Here is a 20,234-nt window from a genome sequence, read left to right as displayed (position 1 = left end):
GTGGTGTAAAGATCGTTGCTATTGGACTCTGCAGCAGTGGAAACGTTCTCTGGAGTGATGAATTACGCTTCACCATCCGGCAGTCAAAAGGATTCATCTGGGTTTAGTGGATGCCAGGAGAAAGCTACCTACCCCAATGCATAGTGCCAACTGTAAAGTTTGGTGGAGGAGGAATGATGGTCTGGGAATTTTTTTTCAAGGTTCGGGCTCCTTAGTTCCAGTGAAGGGAAATCTTAACGCTACAGCATACATTGACAATCTAGACGTGTCTGTGCTTCCAACTTTGTGGCAACAGTTTGGGAAGGTCCTTTCCTGTTTCAGCATGACAATGCCCCTGTGCACAAAGCACAGTGCCCAACCTGAATGGAAGCAAGTCCCTGCAGCAATGTTCCAACATCTAGCGGAAAGCCTTCCCAGAAGAGTGGAGGCTGATTTAGAAGCAATGGGGGAACAACTCCATAATAATGCCCATGATTTTGGAATGAGATATTCGACAGGCAGGTGTCCACATACTTTTGGTCATGTAGTGTACGTGCCTGTGTGGGGAGCAACCTTAGTTCCGCGGCAGGGGGATCTGTGTGCGCGCACTGCGTGCCCCCGGGTGGTCAACATCAATGCCTACTCAACCAACACAACATGACTCAACTGGAGAAAGAGAGAGAGACAGAAAGAGAGAGAGTCTGTTTAGCTCTCTCTGTGCCTCCGTCGTGTGTTTCGCCACTCGCCAGTCCTATAGGATATGTTGAAGCGCGCACTCTAAAGATAATTTGCTTGGATTTTTCCCCTCATCCGAATGTAAGAAATTCTCTCTTTCTCTCTTTCATTTAGGTTTTCCCAGCAATTGTCTAGAGGGGGCTAAATGTGGCTGCCACAGTTTCTGGGATGTTTGAATTGTTTGCATTATTGCATTCTCCTATAGGCTAAAGTTTTGTTGCTGTGTAAAGTTGTGATAGCCGTGCATTTCAGTTAATCAATGTGTGTGCTTTCGTGGTCCGGGTGGAGGTCCAATATAAGTGAGTTCATCTGAAAAGGCTAAATGACAACTATTGGTGGAATTAGAATATGACCAGTGGTGTAATCGGGACGCATAAGTAGCCTGACACAGTTGGATAATATCTCGCGCTAATAACTAATAACAGTGGGAGGGATGTGTCCTGATCATCTCGAGCCTCACTGATCCAGGAAAGAAGGTCGCGCACGGGACTGGCCGGGACGGGTGATGCATGAACAAAAAAAATCTATCGGAATTCCATCATTGATTCTACACAAATAGATTTGCGACACTGTTGGTTCATTGGACAATAATGTGACATTGGTTCCATGCATCTGTTTAGCAACCTCTTGTATTGATCTGTGAGAAGAAAAATCAACATTTGCATAGCTATTGTGTGTCGTGCTGTGTAGTGCATTAGCCAATGAAGGGACATCTATAATAATGCTATACTGTGAATGTACTTTTAGTGACAGGAATCTTTTTGTTTTGACACATTTTATTCTATATGCCACTAGAGAGAGAGAGAGAGAGAGAGACAGAGAGAGAGAGAGAGAGAGAGAGAGACAGAGAGAGAGAGAGAGAGAGACAGAGACAGAGAGCGAGAGACAGAGAGAGAGAGAGAGAGAGAGAACACTACATTAGAAATTCATGAAGCAATGTCACACTACAAAAAGTGAATCTGAAAACATAGCATAGTGAGATTCCTTCAAATTACAACCGGGGCTTCTTCCCTGGGCTTCTTCCCTTCTTAATGGCACCCCTTTCCCTAAACTGTGCACTACTTTAGAGCATCTATCTATCTATCTATCTATCTATCTATCTATCTATCTATCTATCTATCTATCTATCTATCTATATCTATCTATCTATCTATCTATCTATCTATCTATCTATCTATCTACGTATATATCTATCTATGTATATATCTATCTATCAATCTATCTATCTATCTATCTATCTATCTATCTATCTATCTATCTATCTATCTATCTATCTATCTATCTATCTATCTATCTATCTATCTATTGTATTAAGAAGCCATTTGATTGTTTGAAAGCAAAGAATAGAAGGATGTATGTACGCTCCACTGAACTGAACAGTGAGTGGTGATGTCCCCCAGTGATTTGAGTGCACATGTGTTTTAAACAGTAATTATAATTTTAGTATTTATGGTAACATTAATTCAGGTCACTATTTATAAAAGATAATTTGTTATCATTTTCTTAAATGTAGGTAACAATTAATATCTATTTTTAGTTCTGGGTGTTTTGAGATTAACAACAGTTGGAGGTAACAACAATCAGTTCTGGGTCAATACCAGTATGTCTATTACGTTGAGATACACACAATCTCCACTGAGCTTTCTTTTTAATCCAAGACTAGGCGTAATCTATATGTGGGAAACGACCATTTAAGAGTCTTTTGATACAATATATTTTCATTGCTCCAGGCAAGCTACATCACATTGCACCTCACGTATTGGACAACAGTATTTGAAGGTGACCCAAGTCTGGTAACAGGTGAATATTTTAGCGAACAGCGAGGCAGGGAAGTAAAACCAGGGGCACTGACATGATAAGAAAACAGACTAAACACCAGTTCTCTAGGATTAACCCACTTGTAACGTGGCTCATATAGAGAGGATGGCACCAGTAGGATTAACCCACTTGTAACGTGGCTCTTAAAGAGAGGATGGCACCAGTAGGATTAACCCACTTGTAACGTGGCTCATATAGAGAGGATGGCACCAGTAGGATTAACCCACTTGTAACGTGGCTCATATAGAGAGGATGGCACCAGTAGGATTAACCCACTTGTAACGTGGCTCATATAGAGAGGATGGCACCAGTAGGATTAACCCACTTGTAACGTGGCTCATATAGAGAGGATGGCACCAGTAGGATTAACCCACTTGTAACGTGGCTCATATCGCAATAATATTTAAACAATGATCTTCCTCCTCTCTCTCTGTTTCCAGGTTGACTGAGTGATGGGATGGCGATGACAGTGAACCCTCGGGGCATCATACAGACTTCTCCTTCTCTTCCTCGCTCCGCCCAACTCCTCCTCCTCCTCCTGCACCTTCTGCTCCTGCACCTCCTGCTCCTGCACCACCTCTCCGACGGGGTCCAGGCCCAGCTCAGCTCCTCTGTGTTGTCATTCACCCAGGCTTCCTACAACGTTTCAGTCTATGAGGTAGGTAGATGAAGCTTACAGAATAGGACCAGTAGTCAGAAGGTTGTTGGTTTGAAGCCCTGGCCCGGGTAATAGCTGGGAGAGATGAACTGATTACCCTAACCCACCCCAACCTCCATGCTCTAACAGAGCCCCACAACAACCCCCCATGCTCTAACAGAGCCCCACCCCAACCCCCCATGCTCTAACAGAGCCCCAGCCCACATGCTCTAACAGAGCCCCCACCCCAACCCCCCATGTTCTAACAGAGCCCCACCCCAACCCCCCATGCTCTAACAGAGCCCCCACCCCAACCCCCATGCTCTAACAGAGCCCCACCCCCCATGCTCTAAAAAAGCCCCACCCCAACCCTCCATGCTCTAACAGAGCCCCCACCCCAATCCCCCATGCTCTAACAGAGCCCCACCCCAACCCCCCATGTTCTAACTGAGCCCCACCCCAACCCCACATGCTCTAACAGAGCCCCACCCCAACTCCCCATGCTCTAACAGAGCCCCACCCCAACCCCCAATGCTCTAACAGAGCCCCTCCCCAACTCTAGAAGAGTAGTACATGCCAGCCTGTTGCCCATAGAACTGTTTAGAGGGGCCTCCTGCGGTGCCACTCCATAGAACTGTTAGAGGGGCCTCCTGCGGTGCCACTCCATAGAACTGTTTAGAGGGGCCTCTTGCGGTGCCACTCCATAGAACTGTTTAGAGGGGCCTCCTGCGGTGCCACTCCATAGAACTGTTTAGAGGGGCCTCCTGCGATGCCACTCCATAGAACTGTTTAGAGGGGCCTCCTGCGGTACCACTCCATAGAACTGTTTAGAGGGGCCTCCTGCGGTACCACTCCATAGAACTGTTTAGAGGGGCCTCCTGCGGCGCCACTCCATAGAACTGTTTAGAGGGGCCTCCTGCGGTACCACTCCATAGAACTGTTTAGAGGGGCCTCCTGCGGTGCCACTCTGAATGTTGCAATAAAGGCAGAAGATTCTATTGGTCACAAGTGGGATCTATTTCTGTTCTCAGCTTGGATCATTTTTTACTTTTTACCAATGCAGCCGATGGACAATTTAAAATTGAATAACAACATGCCTTAGACATATGGATATAGAATGTATTCTCTGAAGCATACTCTGACAAATAATGTCATTTTGAAAGTTGTTCACCTAAATCATCTTCCCATTGGCTCTTTTAAGAGAGTTTCAACGATTCCAGATTGTTTGAGTTTAGTAACGTATAGACCAAACTAATACCCCCCCTTTGATATAAGGGTTCACTTTAAAACTGGAGTCTAGAAATGAGGTAGTTGGGCATGATGGGAAGTAACTAGAGTGTGAAGATACAAAACTACGCAGTTGTAGATACCTAAAAGAAATGGGATCTAGGAATATTGTACCAACTGTTCAAAAGGTGCCAAATCCAACCAATGAACACGTCGTTCCGTGAAGAGATCCCTTTTCCAGCCCAGATATGAAACGCCCGGTCTAATAATGATGGGGAGAATGTATGGTTCTTTAATAATGGGGAAGAAGTTGAAAATTCACTGAGACCAAACGATGGCCTGAACTGTTTCCAGATTTTCCAGAGAATGTTTCACAACAGGGTTTTTTAAATGTATTTTGAAACAGGATCAGCTAGTTTAGAGCAGAGTAAGTCAGCTGGAGGAGGTGGGGACACAGGACGAGATCTCCAAGGTCAACCATTAGAAGACCAGCTAGTTTAGAGCAGAGTAAGGCAGCTGGAAGAGGTGGGGACACAGGACGAGATCTCCAAGGTCAACCATTAGAAGACCAGCTAGTTTAGAGCAGATTAAAGCAGCTGGAGGAGGTGGGGACACAGGATGAGATCTCCAAGGTCAACCATTAGAAGACCAGCTAGTTTAGAGCAGATTAAAGCAGCTGGAGGAGGTGGGGACACAGGATGAGATCTCCAAGGTCAACCATTTTGGGGACTCTAACATCGGGGCTTTCTGTCATCCAATATAGAATGATTCTTATATTAGTTGCCCAGTAATAATTATAATAATAATAATAATGACAATAATAATAATAATAATGATAATAATATTGAAAGTGTATAGGCATTCCTCCTCCTCTTCTGAGGAGGAGTAGCGAGAAGGATCGGAGGACCAATGCGCAGCGTGGTAAGTGTCCATAACGCTTATTTAAAGACATAAACTGAACACTACAAAACAATAAACGTGAAACGAACTGAACAGAAACGTGTGGCAACAAACACCCACGAAACACAAGTGGGAAAAGGCTACCTAAGTATGATTCTCAATCAGAGACAACTAACGACACCTGCCTCTGATTGAGAACCATACTAGGCCGAACACAGAAACCTAAACATAGAAAAACTAACATAGACTGCCCACCCCAACTCACGCCCTGACCATACTAAACAAAGACCTAACAGAGGAATAAAGGTCAGAACGTGACAGAAAGTTAGGAAGTGGTAGTCTGCCCTGGGGACGATCTGCAATACGCTCGTAACCAAGGTTGTTTTTTTGTTGTTCCAGATAAAAAACAGTTTATCTATGGAGATGAAAAAAAGGTTTTGTCAGAAAAATAGAAATACATTTAAGTAAGTATAAACGTTTAGGTAATACAGCGCCTTGGGAAAGTGTTCAGAACCCTTGACTTTTTACACATTTTGTTATTTTAAAATGGATTCAATAATGGATTCATTCATCAATCTACACACAATACCACATAATGACAAACCATGTTTTTTTTCTCTTAAAAATATACTTATGTAAATGACACATTGACATAAGTATTCAGACCCTTTACTCAGTACTTTGTTGAAGCACCTTTGGCAGCAATTAGAGCCTTAAGTTTTCTTGGGTATGACGCTACAAGCTTGACAAACCTGTTTTGGAGGTGTTTCTCCCATTCTTCTCTGCAGATGCTTTCAAGCTCTGTCAGGTTGGATGGGGAGCGTTGCTTCACAGCTATTTTCAGGTTTCTCCAGAGATGTTCGATCGGGCTCTGGCAGGGTCACTCAAAGACATTCAGAGACTTGTCCCGAAGCCACTCCTGCATTGTCTTGGCTGTGTGTTTCGGGTCAATGTCCTGTTGGAAAGTGAACCTTCACCCCAGTCTGAGGTCCAGAGCGCTCTGGAGCAGGTTTTCATGAAGGATCTCTCTGTACTTTGCTCTGTTCATCTTTGCCTCGATCCTGACCAGTCTCCCAGTCCCTGCCGCTGAAAAACATCCCCACAGCATGATGCTGCCACCACCATGCTTCACCGTATGGATGGTACCAGGTTTCCTCCAGATGTGACACTTTGCATTCAGGCCAAAGAGTTCAATCTTGGTTTCATCAGACCAGAGAATCTTGTTTCTCATGGTCTGAGAGTCTTTAGGTGCCTTTTGGCAAACTCCAAGCAGGCTGTCATGTTCCTTTTACTGAGGAGCGACTTCCGTCTGGCCACTCTACCATAATGGCCTGATTGGTAGAGTCCTGCAGAGATGGTTGTCCTTCTGGAAGTTTCTCCCATCTCCACAGAGGAACTCTGTCAGATTGACCATCGAGTTCTTGGCCACCTCCCCGACCAAGGCCCTTCTCCCCTGATTTCTCAGTTTGGCCGGCTCTAGGAAGAGTTTTGGTGGTTCCAAACCTCGCCCATTTAAGAATGACGGAGGCCACTGTGTTCTTGGGGACTTCAATGCTGCAGACATTTTTTGGTACCCTTCCCCAAGATCTATGCCTCGACACAATCCTGTCTCGGTACTCTCCGGACAATTCCTTCGCCATCATGGCTTGGTTTTTGCTCTGACATGCACTGTCAACTGTTAGACGTTATACAGACAGGTGTGTGCCTTTCCAAATAATTTCCAAACAATTTAATTTACCACAGATGGACTCCAAGTTGTAAAAACATCTCAAGGATGATCAATGGAAACAGGATTCACAAGAGCTCAATTTAGAGTCTCATAGCAAAGGGTCTGAATACTTATGTAAATAAGGTATTTCAGTTTTTTTGGGGGGCAAAAATGTCTCAAAACCTATTTTCACTTTGTCATTGTGGGGTATTGTGATGTCATTATGGGGTATTGTGATGTCATTATGGGGTATTGTGATGTCATTATGGGGTATTGCGTGTAGATTGCTGAGGATTCGTTTGTATTTAACCCATTTTAGAATAAGTCTGTAACGTAACAAAATGTGGAAAATGTCAAGGGTTATGAATACTTTCCGAAATAATTTTAACAGTGTTAATTCTTCTGCCAAAAGACAGAGAAAGTAAATCCCAGCGTTCCAGATCCTGTTTCAGGCGGAGTGTCAGGAGAGGGACATTGGCTTTATCTTTGAAATCGATTCAATTTCAATTTCTGTGTACTCACTACGAAGCTCACATGACCAAATCGAGCTCCGTACTCTATAGCCTTGCGCCTCCCAAATCTGGTAACAATGCGGAAGGCGCTGTATAGCTCTGTATTGACATGACTGGTTGACGGTAGGTGGGGGCGGTACATCCTGTAGAAAACACAAACTCACTTCCTTGACAACAATTCTACACTGCTCCATGAAGCGCAAGGAGTATGAATGTCCTGACTTCTGTTGAGGTTTATCCCCGTAAATGCTAGACATCAGATTAACAATGCGCCCAGATGCACAGTGCACTTCTTCCAGAATGTGCTCTCTCTCCCGCCAAATTGTTTCATAACTTCATTGTATGAATTGTTTGTGTTTGATTGTTAGTGTACATGTATTACCAGTAGTATATTTACCATTAATTCCTATCATTTCTAATCTACTATGTTTATCACTATGGTTACGGTCATTTCTGTTAATTAATCAATATTAGTATTCCAGTCTTTTACCCTTCTCATTGTCGGACAGGACACATTACTTGCAGAGTGCACAACCTATTCTACACTTGTAAGAAACACGTTTTGGTTTATTTCATTCCATTTCTGAGTTTTGTCAATTTAGTCGTTGTCTTATTTGGAGCGCTCCTGTCAATGTTGAGTAAGGACACACACCTGATTACACATATAAGTAGTCCTATAGGCTACCTGGCCTGTGCATAAATGTAGGCATATAAATGTGTCCATTTGGGGATATCTGATAGTTTTTCTGATTGGATTAACACACCACCACTAATGACCTGTGGAGCTTCTCAAAGTAATGTTTTCTTCAACTCAAAACGGCAAGCAAACAAAGTCTGTTTTAACATCAATTGAGAATTAAAATAGTTACTCAATGTAAATGAACAATCTTTCCAGCTCTCTCCCACAAAATGTCATGCTCTGATCTAGTGGGAATGTCATCAAATAGGCCTACCTGATTAGTTATTTTCAAATCAAATCAAATGTATTTATAAAGCCCTTCGTACATCAGCTGATATCTCAAAGTGCTGTACAGAAACCCAGCCTAAAACCCCAAACAGCAAGCAATGCAGGTGTAGAAGCACGGTGGCTAGGAAAAACTCCCTAGAAAGGCCAGAACCTAGGAAGAAACCTAGAGAGGAACCAGGCTATGAGGGGTGGCCAGTCCTCTTCTGGCTATGCCGGGTAGAGAGGAACTAGGCTATGAGGGGTGGCCAGTCCTCTTCTGGCTGTGCCGGGTGGAGATTATAACAGATCAGTGCTTGACTTGGACTGAAATAGGTTCCGGTACTCATTTTGGGTGCTGGTACTGTTTATATTTAGGTGCAGGAGCTCCTCAATACTTTTGATCTAATATTCTGTAAGAGGAACAGGAGCTCAAGCAGTAGAACATTTGAGGTGCCACTCAAGTCAAGCACTGCTCCTTATCCCTTGAGCAAATAGCCTACAGCTGTCTGTTTCCGAGCTCACGTTCTGACCCTGAACAAGGCAGGTAACCCACTGTTCCCCAGTAGGCCGTCATTGTAAATAAGAATTTGTTCTTAACTGACTTGCCTCGTTAAATATAAGGTCAAATTAAATAAAACAACTCTTAAGGGATCAGAATTTTTTATACAATTTTGCAAGTTTGCTAGAGCTTCTAGCCAGACCTAAGTTAAAAGTTGATACAATGTTTGAAGTTGGTTGCAGACAGGCCGTGTGTAGCCAATGTGATTTATAGGATATTTATTTTTATCAGGATATTTTCTACCTGCAGGCTGCAATGTTGTAATTTTTTTCATTTGAATGTAGGCTATTTTTACATAGTTGGAAATAGAAGTTACTTTTTAGGTTTATCATTTTCATTTAGATTTGGATAGAATGTAGATTAACGACATTACCATGATTTAGAGATAGGAAGACATTATCGAAATGTAATGAAACTGTTTCACAAAAAAATGTTAAAATGAAAAACCATAACTGACATTGGTAGAAATGGTAAGATAAATTGACATTCCACATGAGAAATGTTGCGACTCCTCGTGTAGCCTATTACCGACAACTTCAGGAGAGTAATAGCAGGATCTGCGAAAAGCCAGCAGGAGCGGGAGGAGAATAGATGCGTCAGGCAAAAAAAAAATTATTCTGGTTATCTAGATCTCTGGTGCCCTCTTGAGACATTTTTCTTATTTCGTCAAACCGTAAGCTTAAAGCATCAAACAAGCTCAATGCTCATTGTTGATTTCATTAAACACATAAGGTGTGTCTATAAATGGAAAAATACACTGTTAAAATGTTTGACCAATAAATTGGTGGAAAGACTAAGATTTGTTATAGTTGGGGAAAGGCCTACACACACAGCATGATGTTAAAGGATAAGCAGTCCGTTCACTCTGATATAATAAGCAGTATGTCCCAGTCATAAGAATACAAAAACACAACCATTAAGCATTTCCATTGTAAAAAAAACATTTCACATTTAGCACACAAAATAACCGGTGATCTAAAGTTTAAAGTGGAACTGTGTCACGGGCGTCCTCCTCTTCATCTGAAGAGGAGAGGCGAGAAGGATCGGAGGACCAAAATGCGGCGTGGTATGTGTTCATGATGAATATTTAATAAAAGAAAACACTGAATACAAACTATACAAAAACAAATAACGACCGTAACGCTAATGAGAACTGTGCTGACACAAGCAATCACCATAGACAATCACCCACAAAACCCAACACAAAACAGGCTACCTAAATATGGTTCCCAATCAGAGACAATGACTAACACCTGCCTCTGATTGAGAACCATATCAGGCCAAACATAGAAACGGGAAACTAGACACACAACATAGAACGCCCACTCAGATCACACCCTGACCAAACAAAACATAGAAACATACAAAGCAAACTATGGTCAGGGTGTGACTAACTGACAGCGTTTTAACTAAATTGCAAATATGAAACAAACAATCATAATACCAGTCCTAAATATCATATTCCCAGTTTATGCTACAAAAACAACTTTATAAGAGGTTTTAAAAATAGTTTCTATTTGACTTAACATTCCACGATGTACACTAAGGGATTGTTGGCAGAATAGATGGGTGCCGTTCAATGCATGATGATTAATATAATTCACCAATTCATTGTTTGCTGCCTCCATTCGGGATACACTGTTTCAGTTTCAATGACTCAATCTTCTGGACAAATGTAACTAAGGCTGGGAATGTCAATCCAATCAAACTAGCAATGATAACGTGGCTAATAGGGTAGCGTATCTATTTATGTAGCAAGCTAAAAATACAGAGCCTAACGTTAGCTAGCTATCTAGCTGCTAGGAGGAGATCATGTCATGCCATTGGAGGAGGACCCTAACGTTAACTAGCTAGCTGCTAGGAGGAGAACATGTCATGCCATTGGAGGAGGACCCTAACGTTAACTAGCTAGCTACTAGGAGGAGATCATGTCATGCCATTGGAGGAGGACCCTAACGTTAACTAGCTAGCTGCTAGGAGGAGATCATGTCATGCCATTGGAGGAGGACCCTAAACGTTAACTAGCTAGCTGCTAGGAGGAGATCATGTCATGCCATTGGAGGAGGACCCTAAACGTTAACTAGCTAGCTGCTAGGAGAAGATCATGTCATGCCATTGGAGGAGGATCCTAACGTTAACTAGCTAGCTGCTAGGAGGATGTCATGCCATTGGAGGAGTGACTGAGTGACAGACTTTTCCCCCTCATATCATTTTCCGGTGGCTGTATACAGCTAGAGATGCAGTTGTCATTTGGTTAGCTAGCAAGAAGTTGAACGGCTGTTATCCAGTTAGCATATCTCTTGCGTTCGTAAATTCACTCTGGCTATCTACTCTGATTTCAGAGCACTCTCGTTTGAGTGTGCCAGAGCGCAGAACAAGTGAGGAATTTACAAATGCCTTAACACCGGCCAGTGTCAGTAAATGTAGGCAAAAAAAAGGTAGGTTAAGAACGCTCTAGATAACCAGCTCTGCTACGGCAAGTAAAATGGTCAGAGTGAGGTGTTCTCTCATTTTGTTGGCTATCAAGCTAGCCAACTTTAGCCAGTTAGCTTGGGTGCTTGGTTGGGACAAGCATGCATTGGCAGGCAAGCTGCAGAAGGACGAGGTGGCTACAATTCCCCATTTTGACGGCCAACTAGCTGAACATTTTCAGAGGGTTTATCTAATGTTCCTTCCTTACATTTTAGCTCATTTTGCTCTAGCTAGCATTCGTTGTTGATCTTGTTGTTGTTGATGTGCATAACTGAGGGAGAAAGAGCCTACCTTTTCATGGTTGTCTGATCAATAGGACTGTAATGTTCTCAAATGTAAGAGGACTCCAGTGGTATTTATATATTTACAGAAATACATTCAGGTGTATTTTGTGGCTTTTGGTGAATGTGTTCTAATGATCTAAAGTCACGCTGTTGTTACTTCCTGTAAACACACAGTCCAGTTCAGAGTGAATGATGACAGGCCCTACTGCCTGTAAACACACAGTCCAGATCAGAGTGAATGATGACAGGCCCTACTGCCTGTAAACACACAGTCCAGTTCATAGTGAATGATGACAGGCCCTACTTCCTGTAAACACACAGTCCAGTTCATAGTGAATGATGACAGGCCCTACTGCCTGTAAACACACAGTCCAGTTCAAAGTGAATGATGACAGGCCCTACTGCCTGTAAACACACAGTCCAGTTCAAAGTGAATGATGGCAGGCCCTACTTCCTGTAAACACACAGTCCAGTTCATAGTGAATGATGACAGGCCCTACTCCCTGTAAACACACAGTCCAGTTCAAAGTGAATGATGACAGGCCCTACTTCCTGTAAACACACAGTCCAGTTCAAAGTGAATGATGGCAGGCCCTACTTCCTGTAAACACACAGTCCAGTTCATAGTGAATGATGACAGGCCCTACTCCCTGTAAACACACAGTCCAGTTCATAGTGAATGATGACAGGCCCTACTGCCTGTAAACACACAGTCCAGTTCAAAGTGAATGATGACAGGACCTACTGCCTGTAAACACACAGTCCAGTTCAACGTGAATGATGACAGGCCTGTGTGGCAAATGGCTTGTTTCTATAAAGGCCTACTGTAGCTCTGATTGGCTATAACCCACCGGTCTGTGTGGACTCTGGTCCTGGACAAGACAGATGTTTTTATTTGGTTTTATTTACGGCAGTGTTTATTAATTGTCCACCGCCTCTTTCCCACTCCATATTGCAATATAATGTTCACATGCTTTAGTATACGTAATTCCCAAAACGTTCTAAGAATTTAAGTAGAAGTGAAAATGACCATATCTAAGCCGGTCGTTTGCTAGAAAATGTTTTTTTTTTTAAAGTGCCATATTATTCCTGGGGTTGTATATGAACTGATGATAACAATATTTCATGTTGCTAAAATGCTGTCAGTTTCCATACTCTTTTATAACAACGATCACACCCATTAAGTTGGTTGATTCCATTGTCACTCCAAAATGTTCCCCTAATAAAGTTGAATGGCAGATGACTGAGCGAGCTAGATTTATCTCCCCAGAGACCAGTAAAGAAAATCAACATTTCACTGTTCTGAATGGCTAAGGAATCCATACGTTGTTCTGAAATATGAACACAGAAATACTGGACATTTTGAACTGTTATTATGGTGCTGATTTGACAAAATTGTAATCATGGTCTTGAAATGGACTCACATTTTTCTGGTCTCAGACCCCTTGACCCCCTCCCAGTCTCGGTCTTGATTCTGTCTCACCGGTAGGGCCCAGACCGTTTACCACACCGAATAGTGTTCCAACACAATCTCTTCTACAGAGAACTGCTTTTTCCAATTCAGCAGCAAATTCTATTTTAGATTTCAACTGTTGGAATATGTAGATTCTCAAAGAAGGTGTTGAATAAGGTAGCATTACCAGCATGTATATCCAAGTTACTAGATCCGTCCAATAAGGTAGCATTACCAGCATGTATATCCAAGTTACTAGATCCGTCCAATAAGGTAGCATTACCAGCATGTATATCCAAGTTACTAGATCCGTCCAATAAGGTAGCATTACCAGCATGTATATCCAAGTTACTAGATCCGTCCAATAAGGTAGCATTACCAGCATGTATATCCAAGTTACTAGATCCGTCCAATAAGGTAGCTTTACCAGCATGTATATCCAAGTTACTAGATCCGTCCAATAAGGTAGCATTACCAGCATGTATATCCAAGTTACTAGATCCGTCCAATAAGGTAGCTTTACCAGCATGTATATCCAAGTTACTAGATCCGTCCAATAAGGTAGCATTACCAGCATGTATATCCAAGTTACTAGATCCGTCCAATAAGGTAGCATTACCAGCATGTATATCCAAGTTACTAGATCCGTCCAATAAGGTAGCTTTACCAGCATGTATATCCAAGTTACTAGATCCGTCCAATAAGGTAGCATTACCAGCATGTATATCCAAGTTACTAGATCCGTCCAATAAGGTAGCATTACCAGCATGTATATCCAAGTTACTAGATCCGTCCAATAAGGTAGCATTACCAGCATGTATATCCAAGTTACTAGATCCGTCCAATAAGGTAGCTTTACCAGCATGTATATCCAAGTTACTAGATCCGTCCAATAAGGTAGCTTTACCAGCATGTATATCCAAGTTACTAGATCCGTCCAATAAGGTAGCATTACCAGCATGTATATCCAAGTTACTAGATCCGTCCAATAAGGTAGCATTACCAGCATGTATATCCAAGTTACTAGATCCGTCCAATAAGGTAGCATTACCAGCATGTATATCCAAGTTACTAGATCCGTCCAATAAGGTAGCTTTACCAGCATGTATATCCAAGTTACTAGATCCGTCCAATAAGGTAGCATTACCAGCATGTATATCCAAGTTACTAGATCCGTCCAATAAGGTAGCTTTACCAGCATGTATATCCAAGTTACTAGATCCGTCCAATAAGGTAGCATTACCAGCATGTATATCCAAGTTACTAGATCCGTCCAATAAGGTAGCATTACCAGCATGTATATCCAAGTTACTAGATCCGTCCAATAAGGTAGCATTACCAGCATGTATATCCAAGTTACTAGATCCGTCCAATAAGGTAGCATTACCAGCATGTATATCCAAGTTACTAGATCCGTCCAATAAGGTAGCATTACCAGCATGTATATCCAAGTTACTAGATCCGTCCAATAAGGTAGCATTACCAGCATGTATATCCAAGTTACTAGATCCGTCCAATAAGGTAGCATTACCAGCATGTATATCCAAGTTACTAGATCCGTCCAATAAGGTAGCATTACCAGCATGTATATCCAAGTTACTAGATCCGTCCAATAAGGTAGCATTACCAGCATGTATATCCAAGTTACTAGATCCGTCCAATAAGGTAGCATTACCAGCATGTATATCCAAGTTACTAGATCCGTCCAATAAGGTAGCATTACCAGCATGTATATCCAAGTTACTAGATCCGTCCAATAAGGTAGCATTACCAGCATGTATATCCAAGTTACTAGATCCGTCCAATAAGGTAGCTTTACCAGCATGTATATCCAAGTTACTAGATCCGTCCAATAAGGTAGCATTACCAGCATGTATATCCAAGTTACTAGATCCGTCCAATAAGGTAGCATTACCAGCATGTATATCCAAGTTACTAGATCCGTCCAATAAGGTAGCATTACCAGCATGTATATCCAAGTTACTAGATCCGTCCAATAAGGTAGCATTACCAGCATGTATATCCAAGTTACTAGATCCGTCCAATAAGGTAGCATTACCAGCATGTATATCCAAGTTACTAGATCCGTCCAATAAGGTAGCATTACCAGCATGTATATCCAAGTTACTAGATCCGTCCAATAAGGTAGCATTACCAGCATGTATATCCAAGTTACTAGATCCGTCCAATAAGGTAGCTTTACCAGCATGTATATCCAAGTTACTAGATCCGTCCAATAAGGTAGCATTACCAGCATGTATATCCAAGTTTCTAGATCCGTCCAATAAGGTAGCTTTACCAGCATGTATATCCAAGTTACTAGATCCGTCCAATAAGGTAGCATTACCAGCATGTATATCCAAGTTACTAGATCCGTCCAATAAGGTAGCATTACCAGCATGTATATCCAAGTTACTAGATCCGTCCAATAAGGTAGCATTACCAGCATGTATATCCAAGTTACTAGATCCGTCCAATAAGGTAGCATTACCAGCATGTATATCCAAGTTACTAGATCCGTCCAATAAGGTAGCATTACCAGCATGTATATCCAAGTTACTAGATCCGTCCAATAAGGTAGCATTACCAGCATGTATATCCAAGTTACTAGATCCGTCCAATAAGGTAGCATTACCAGCATGTCCAAACTTGTGAGTAAAAGTTATGAAAGCATAAATTGATCTCTAAATCATCAATACATTTGTTTACCAGCTCGTTATTTACAGTGTGGCAAAAAAGTATTTAGTCAGCCACCAATTGTGCAAGTTCTACCACTTAAAAAGATGAGAGAGGCCTGTAATTTTCATCATAGGTACACTTCAACTATGACAGACAAAATGAGGGGAAAAAATCCAGAAAAATCACATTGTAGGATTTTTAATGAATTTATTATCTAGGAATCATCTGTTCTGATTCACCTGTTCTATTCTGATTCACCTGTTCTATTCTAATTCACCTGTTCTATTCTGATTCACCTGTTCTATTTTAATTCACCTGTTCTATTCTGATTCACCTGTTCTATTCTGATTCACCTGTTCTATTCTAATTCACCTGTTCTATTCTGATTCACCTGTTCTATTCTGATTCACCTGTTCTATTCTGATTCACCTGTTCTATTCTGATTCACCTGTTCTATTCTAATTCTCCTGTTCTATTCTGATTCACCTGTTCTATTCTAATTCACCTGTTCTATTCTGATTCACCTGTTCTATTCTGATTCACCTGTTCTATTCTGATTCACCTGTTCTATTCTGATTCACCTGTTCTATTCTGATTCACCTGTTCTATTCTAATTCACCTGTTTTATTCTAATTCACCTGTTCTATTCTGATTCACCTGTTCTATTCTAATTCACCTGTTCTATTCTAATTCACCTGTTCTATTCTAATTCACCTGTTCTAATCTAATTCACGTGTTCTATTCTGATTCACCTGTTCTATTCTGATTCACCTGTTCTATTCTAATTCACATGTTCTATTCTAATTCACCTGTTCTATTCTGATTCACCTGTTCTATTCTGATTCACCTGTTCTATTCTAATTCTCCTGTTCTATTCTAATTCACCTGTTCTATTCTGATTCACCTGTTCTATTCTGATTCACCTGTTCTATTCTAATTCACCTGTTCTATTCTAATTCACCTGTTCTATTCTAATTCACCTGTTCTATTCTAATTCACCTGTTCTATTCTAATTCACCTGTTCTATTCTAATTCACCTGTTCTATTCTAATTCTCCTGTTCTATTCTAATTCACGTGTTCTATTCTAATTCACCTGTTCTATTCTGATTCACCTGTTCTATTCTGATCTATTCTGATTCACCTGTTCTATTTTAATGCAGAACTCTGCAGCCAGGACCTACACCCAGAGTGCTGTGAGGATGGGTGTGGTCCTGGACCCGGCTCTTACCTGGGAGGTCAGGTACTCCATCGAGGCCGGGAACAGCGAGGGCATCTTCCAGGTAGGATGGAAGTCAATTGATAATCCATTAGGGCTCTGCTCATAGGGGTCTGGTCAAAAGTAATGCACTATTTAGGAAACTGGGTGCCATTTTGGTGCCATTCTCTGTCCAGTAACACAAAATATCACTTAAATTCTCTGTTGTTTTGGAATCAATACGGACCAGCCTAGATCGACTGTGTAAAGTAAGTAGCCTTGACTAGTCTGATCCAGAATGTATCATAGGAGCAGGAGTCTATCCCCTGTTACTGTAGTGTGAGACAGCTTGATGTACCAGGACACCCCCTGAACAGGACACTAGTCTATCTCCTGTTTCTGTAGAGCGACAGCTTGATGTACCAGGACACCCCCTGAACAGCACACTAGTCTATCTCCTGTTACTGTAGTGAGACAGCTTGATGTACCAAGACACCCCCTGGACAGGATGCCTTACCCCCAATCTCCTCAATGCTGAATGACATCGGGTCCCAGTCTTTGGTATGACTCGGCCCGGGGATCAGACTACAAACCTTCCAACACTCTAACTACAACTACAACTCTAACTACAAGGCCAATGAGTTGCTTCGATTGGTAGATTGATTGTGTAGTGAAACTCATTTTGACCTTTTCATGTCCTTCCCTTCCCCATAGATGTAATATGGTGCCAATTTGGACGCATATTTAAATCTGTCTGTTTTGATTCCCTAATTTTGGACGGATCTAGTAACGATATGTATCTGTCGTCCCAGGCTGAGGACCTGGTGCTGGGGGACTTCAGCTTCCTGAGGGTGCAGACCAACGGAGGCAGTGGAGGTACCTTGAATCGGGAGGTGCAGGACAATTATACACTGACGGTGAGGATATACACACACACACGCACGCATGCACGCACACACACACACACACACACACACACACACACACACACACACACACACACACACACACACACACACACGATGAACCGGGAGGTACCCTGACCTTAGTATGTCTATTTGTATTTATTATGGATCCCCATTAGTTCCTGTCAAGGCAGCAGCTACTCTTCCTGGGGTCCAGCAAAATTAAGGCAGTTAGACATTTTTTAAAAACATTACAATACATTCACATCAGATTTTACAACACATTACGTGTGTGTCCTCAGGCCCCTACTCCACTACCACATATCTAAAACATAAAATCCATGTGTACATGTGTGTATAGTGCTATCATAGTATGCTATCATGTGTATAGGTGTGTCTGTGTCTGTGCCTGTGTGTGTCTCTTCACAGTCCCCGCTGTTCCATGAGGTGTATTTTTATCTGTTTTTCAAATCTGATTCTCCTGCTGCATCAGTTACCTGATGTGGAATAGAGTTCCATGTAGTCATGTCTCTATGTAGTACTGTGGAATAGAGTTCCATGTAGTCATGGCTCTATGTAGTACTGTGGAATAGAGTTCCATGTAGTCATGGCTCTATGTAGTACTGTGGAATAGAGTTCCATGTAGTCATGGCTCTATGTAGTACTGTGGAATAGAGTTCCATGTAGTCATGGCTCTATGTAGTACTGTGGAATAGAGTTCCATGTAGTCATGGCTCTATGTAGTACTGTGGAATAGAGTTCCATGTAGTCATGGCTCTATGTAGTACTGTGGAATAGAGTTCCATGTAGTCATGGCTCTATGTAGTACTGTGGAATAGAGTGCCATGTAGTCATGGCTCTATGTAGTACTGTGGAATAGAGTTCCATGTAGTCATGGCTCTATGTAGTACTGTGGAATAGAGTTCCATGTAGTCATGGCTCTATGTAGTACTGTGGAATAGAGTTCCATGTAGTCATGGCTCTATGTAGTACTGTGGAATAGAGTTCCATGTGGTCATGTCTCTATGTAGTACTGTGGAATAGAGTTCCATGTAGTCATGGCTCTATGTAGTACTGTGGAATAGAGTTCCATGTAGTCATGGCTCTATGTAGTACTGTGGAATAGAGTTCCATGTAGTCATGGCTCTATGTAGTACTGTGGAATAGAGTTCCATGTAGTCATGGCTCTATGTAGTACTGTGGAATAGAGTTCCATGTAGTCATGGCTCTATGTAGTACTGTGGAATAGAGTTCCATGTGGTCATGGCTCTATGTAGTACTGTGGAATAGAGTTCCATGTAGTCATGGCTCTATGTAGTACTGTGGAATAGAGTTCCATGTAGTCATGGCTCTATGTAGTACTGTGGAATAGAGTATCATGTAGTCATGGCTCTATGTAGTACTGTGGAATAGAGTTCCATGTGGTCATGGCTCTATGTAGTACTGTGGAATAGAGTTCCATGTAGTCATGGCTCTATGTAGTACTGTGGAATAGAGTTCCATGTAGTCATGGCTCTATGTAGTACTGTGGAATAGAGTTCCATGTAGTCATGGCTCTATGTTGTACTGTGGAATAGAGTTCCATGTAGTCATGGCTCTATGTAGTACTGTGGAATAGAGTTCCATGTAGTCATGGTTCTATGTAGTACTGTGGAATAGAGTTCCATGTAGTCATGGTTCTATGTAGTACTGTGGAATAGAGTTCCATGTAGTCATGGCTCTATGTAGTACTGTGGAATAGAGTTCCATGTAGTCATGGTTCTATGTAGTACTGTGGAATAGAGTTCCATGTAGTCATGGCTCTATGTAGTACTGTGGAATAGAGTTCCATGTAGTCATGGCTCTATGTAGTACTGTGGAATAGAGTTCCATGTAGTCATGGCTCTATGTAGTACTGTGGAATAGAGTTCCATGTAGTCATGGCTCTATGTAGTACTGTGGAATAGAGTTCCATGTAGTCATGGCTCTATGTAGTACTGTGGAATAGAGTTCCATGTAGTCATGGCTCTATGTAGTACTGTGGAATAGAGTTCCATGTAGTCATGGCTCTATGTAGTACTGGGTGCCTCCTATAGTCTGTTCTGGACTTGGGGACTGTGAAGAGACCTCTGGTGGCATGTCTTGTGGGGTATGGATGGGTGTCCTGTGGGGTATGGAGGGTGTCCTGTGGTGTATGGATGGGTGTCCTGTGGGGTATGGATGGGTGTCTTGTGGGGTATGGAGG

The 20,234-nt window shown here is 42.0% G+C and overlaps 1 protein-coding gene across 1 annotated transcript in view; it reads left to right on the top strand.

The window, feature by feature from the left end:
* The first annotated feature begins 17,064 nt into the window (after nucleotides 1–17,064).
* Nucleotides 17,065–20,234, top strand: part of LOC139388244 (protocadherin Fat 3) — a 334,570-nt gene continuing 331,400 nt past the window's right edge. Inside the window, exons 1-2 of the mRNA XM_071134792.1 lie at nucleotides 17,065–17,190; nucleotides 17,918–18,022. Coding sequence (XP_070990893.1) covers nucleotides 17,065–17,190; nucleotides 17,918–18,022 — 231 coding nt within the window. The remainder of the gene's footprint in view (nucleotides 17,191–17,917; nucleotides 18,023–20,234) is intronic.

This window comes from Oncorhynchus clarkii, chromosome 29 (assembly GCF_045791955.1).
Source record: "Oncorhynchus clarkii lewisi isolate Uvic-CL-2024 chromosome 29, UVic_Ocla_1.0, whole genome shotgun sequence".
In the NCBI taxonomy this organism is placed as follows: domain Eukaryota; kingdom Metazoa; phylum Chordata; class Actinopteri; order Salmoniformes; family Salmonidae; genus Oncorhynchus; species Oncorhynchus clarkii.
Note: the sequence above shows the minus strand (reverse complement) of the source record. Positions and strands in the feature narration are given on the sequence as shown.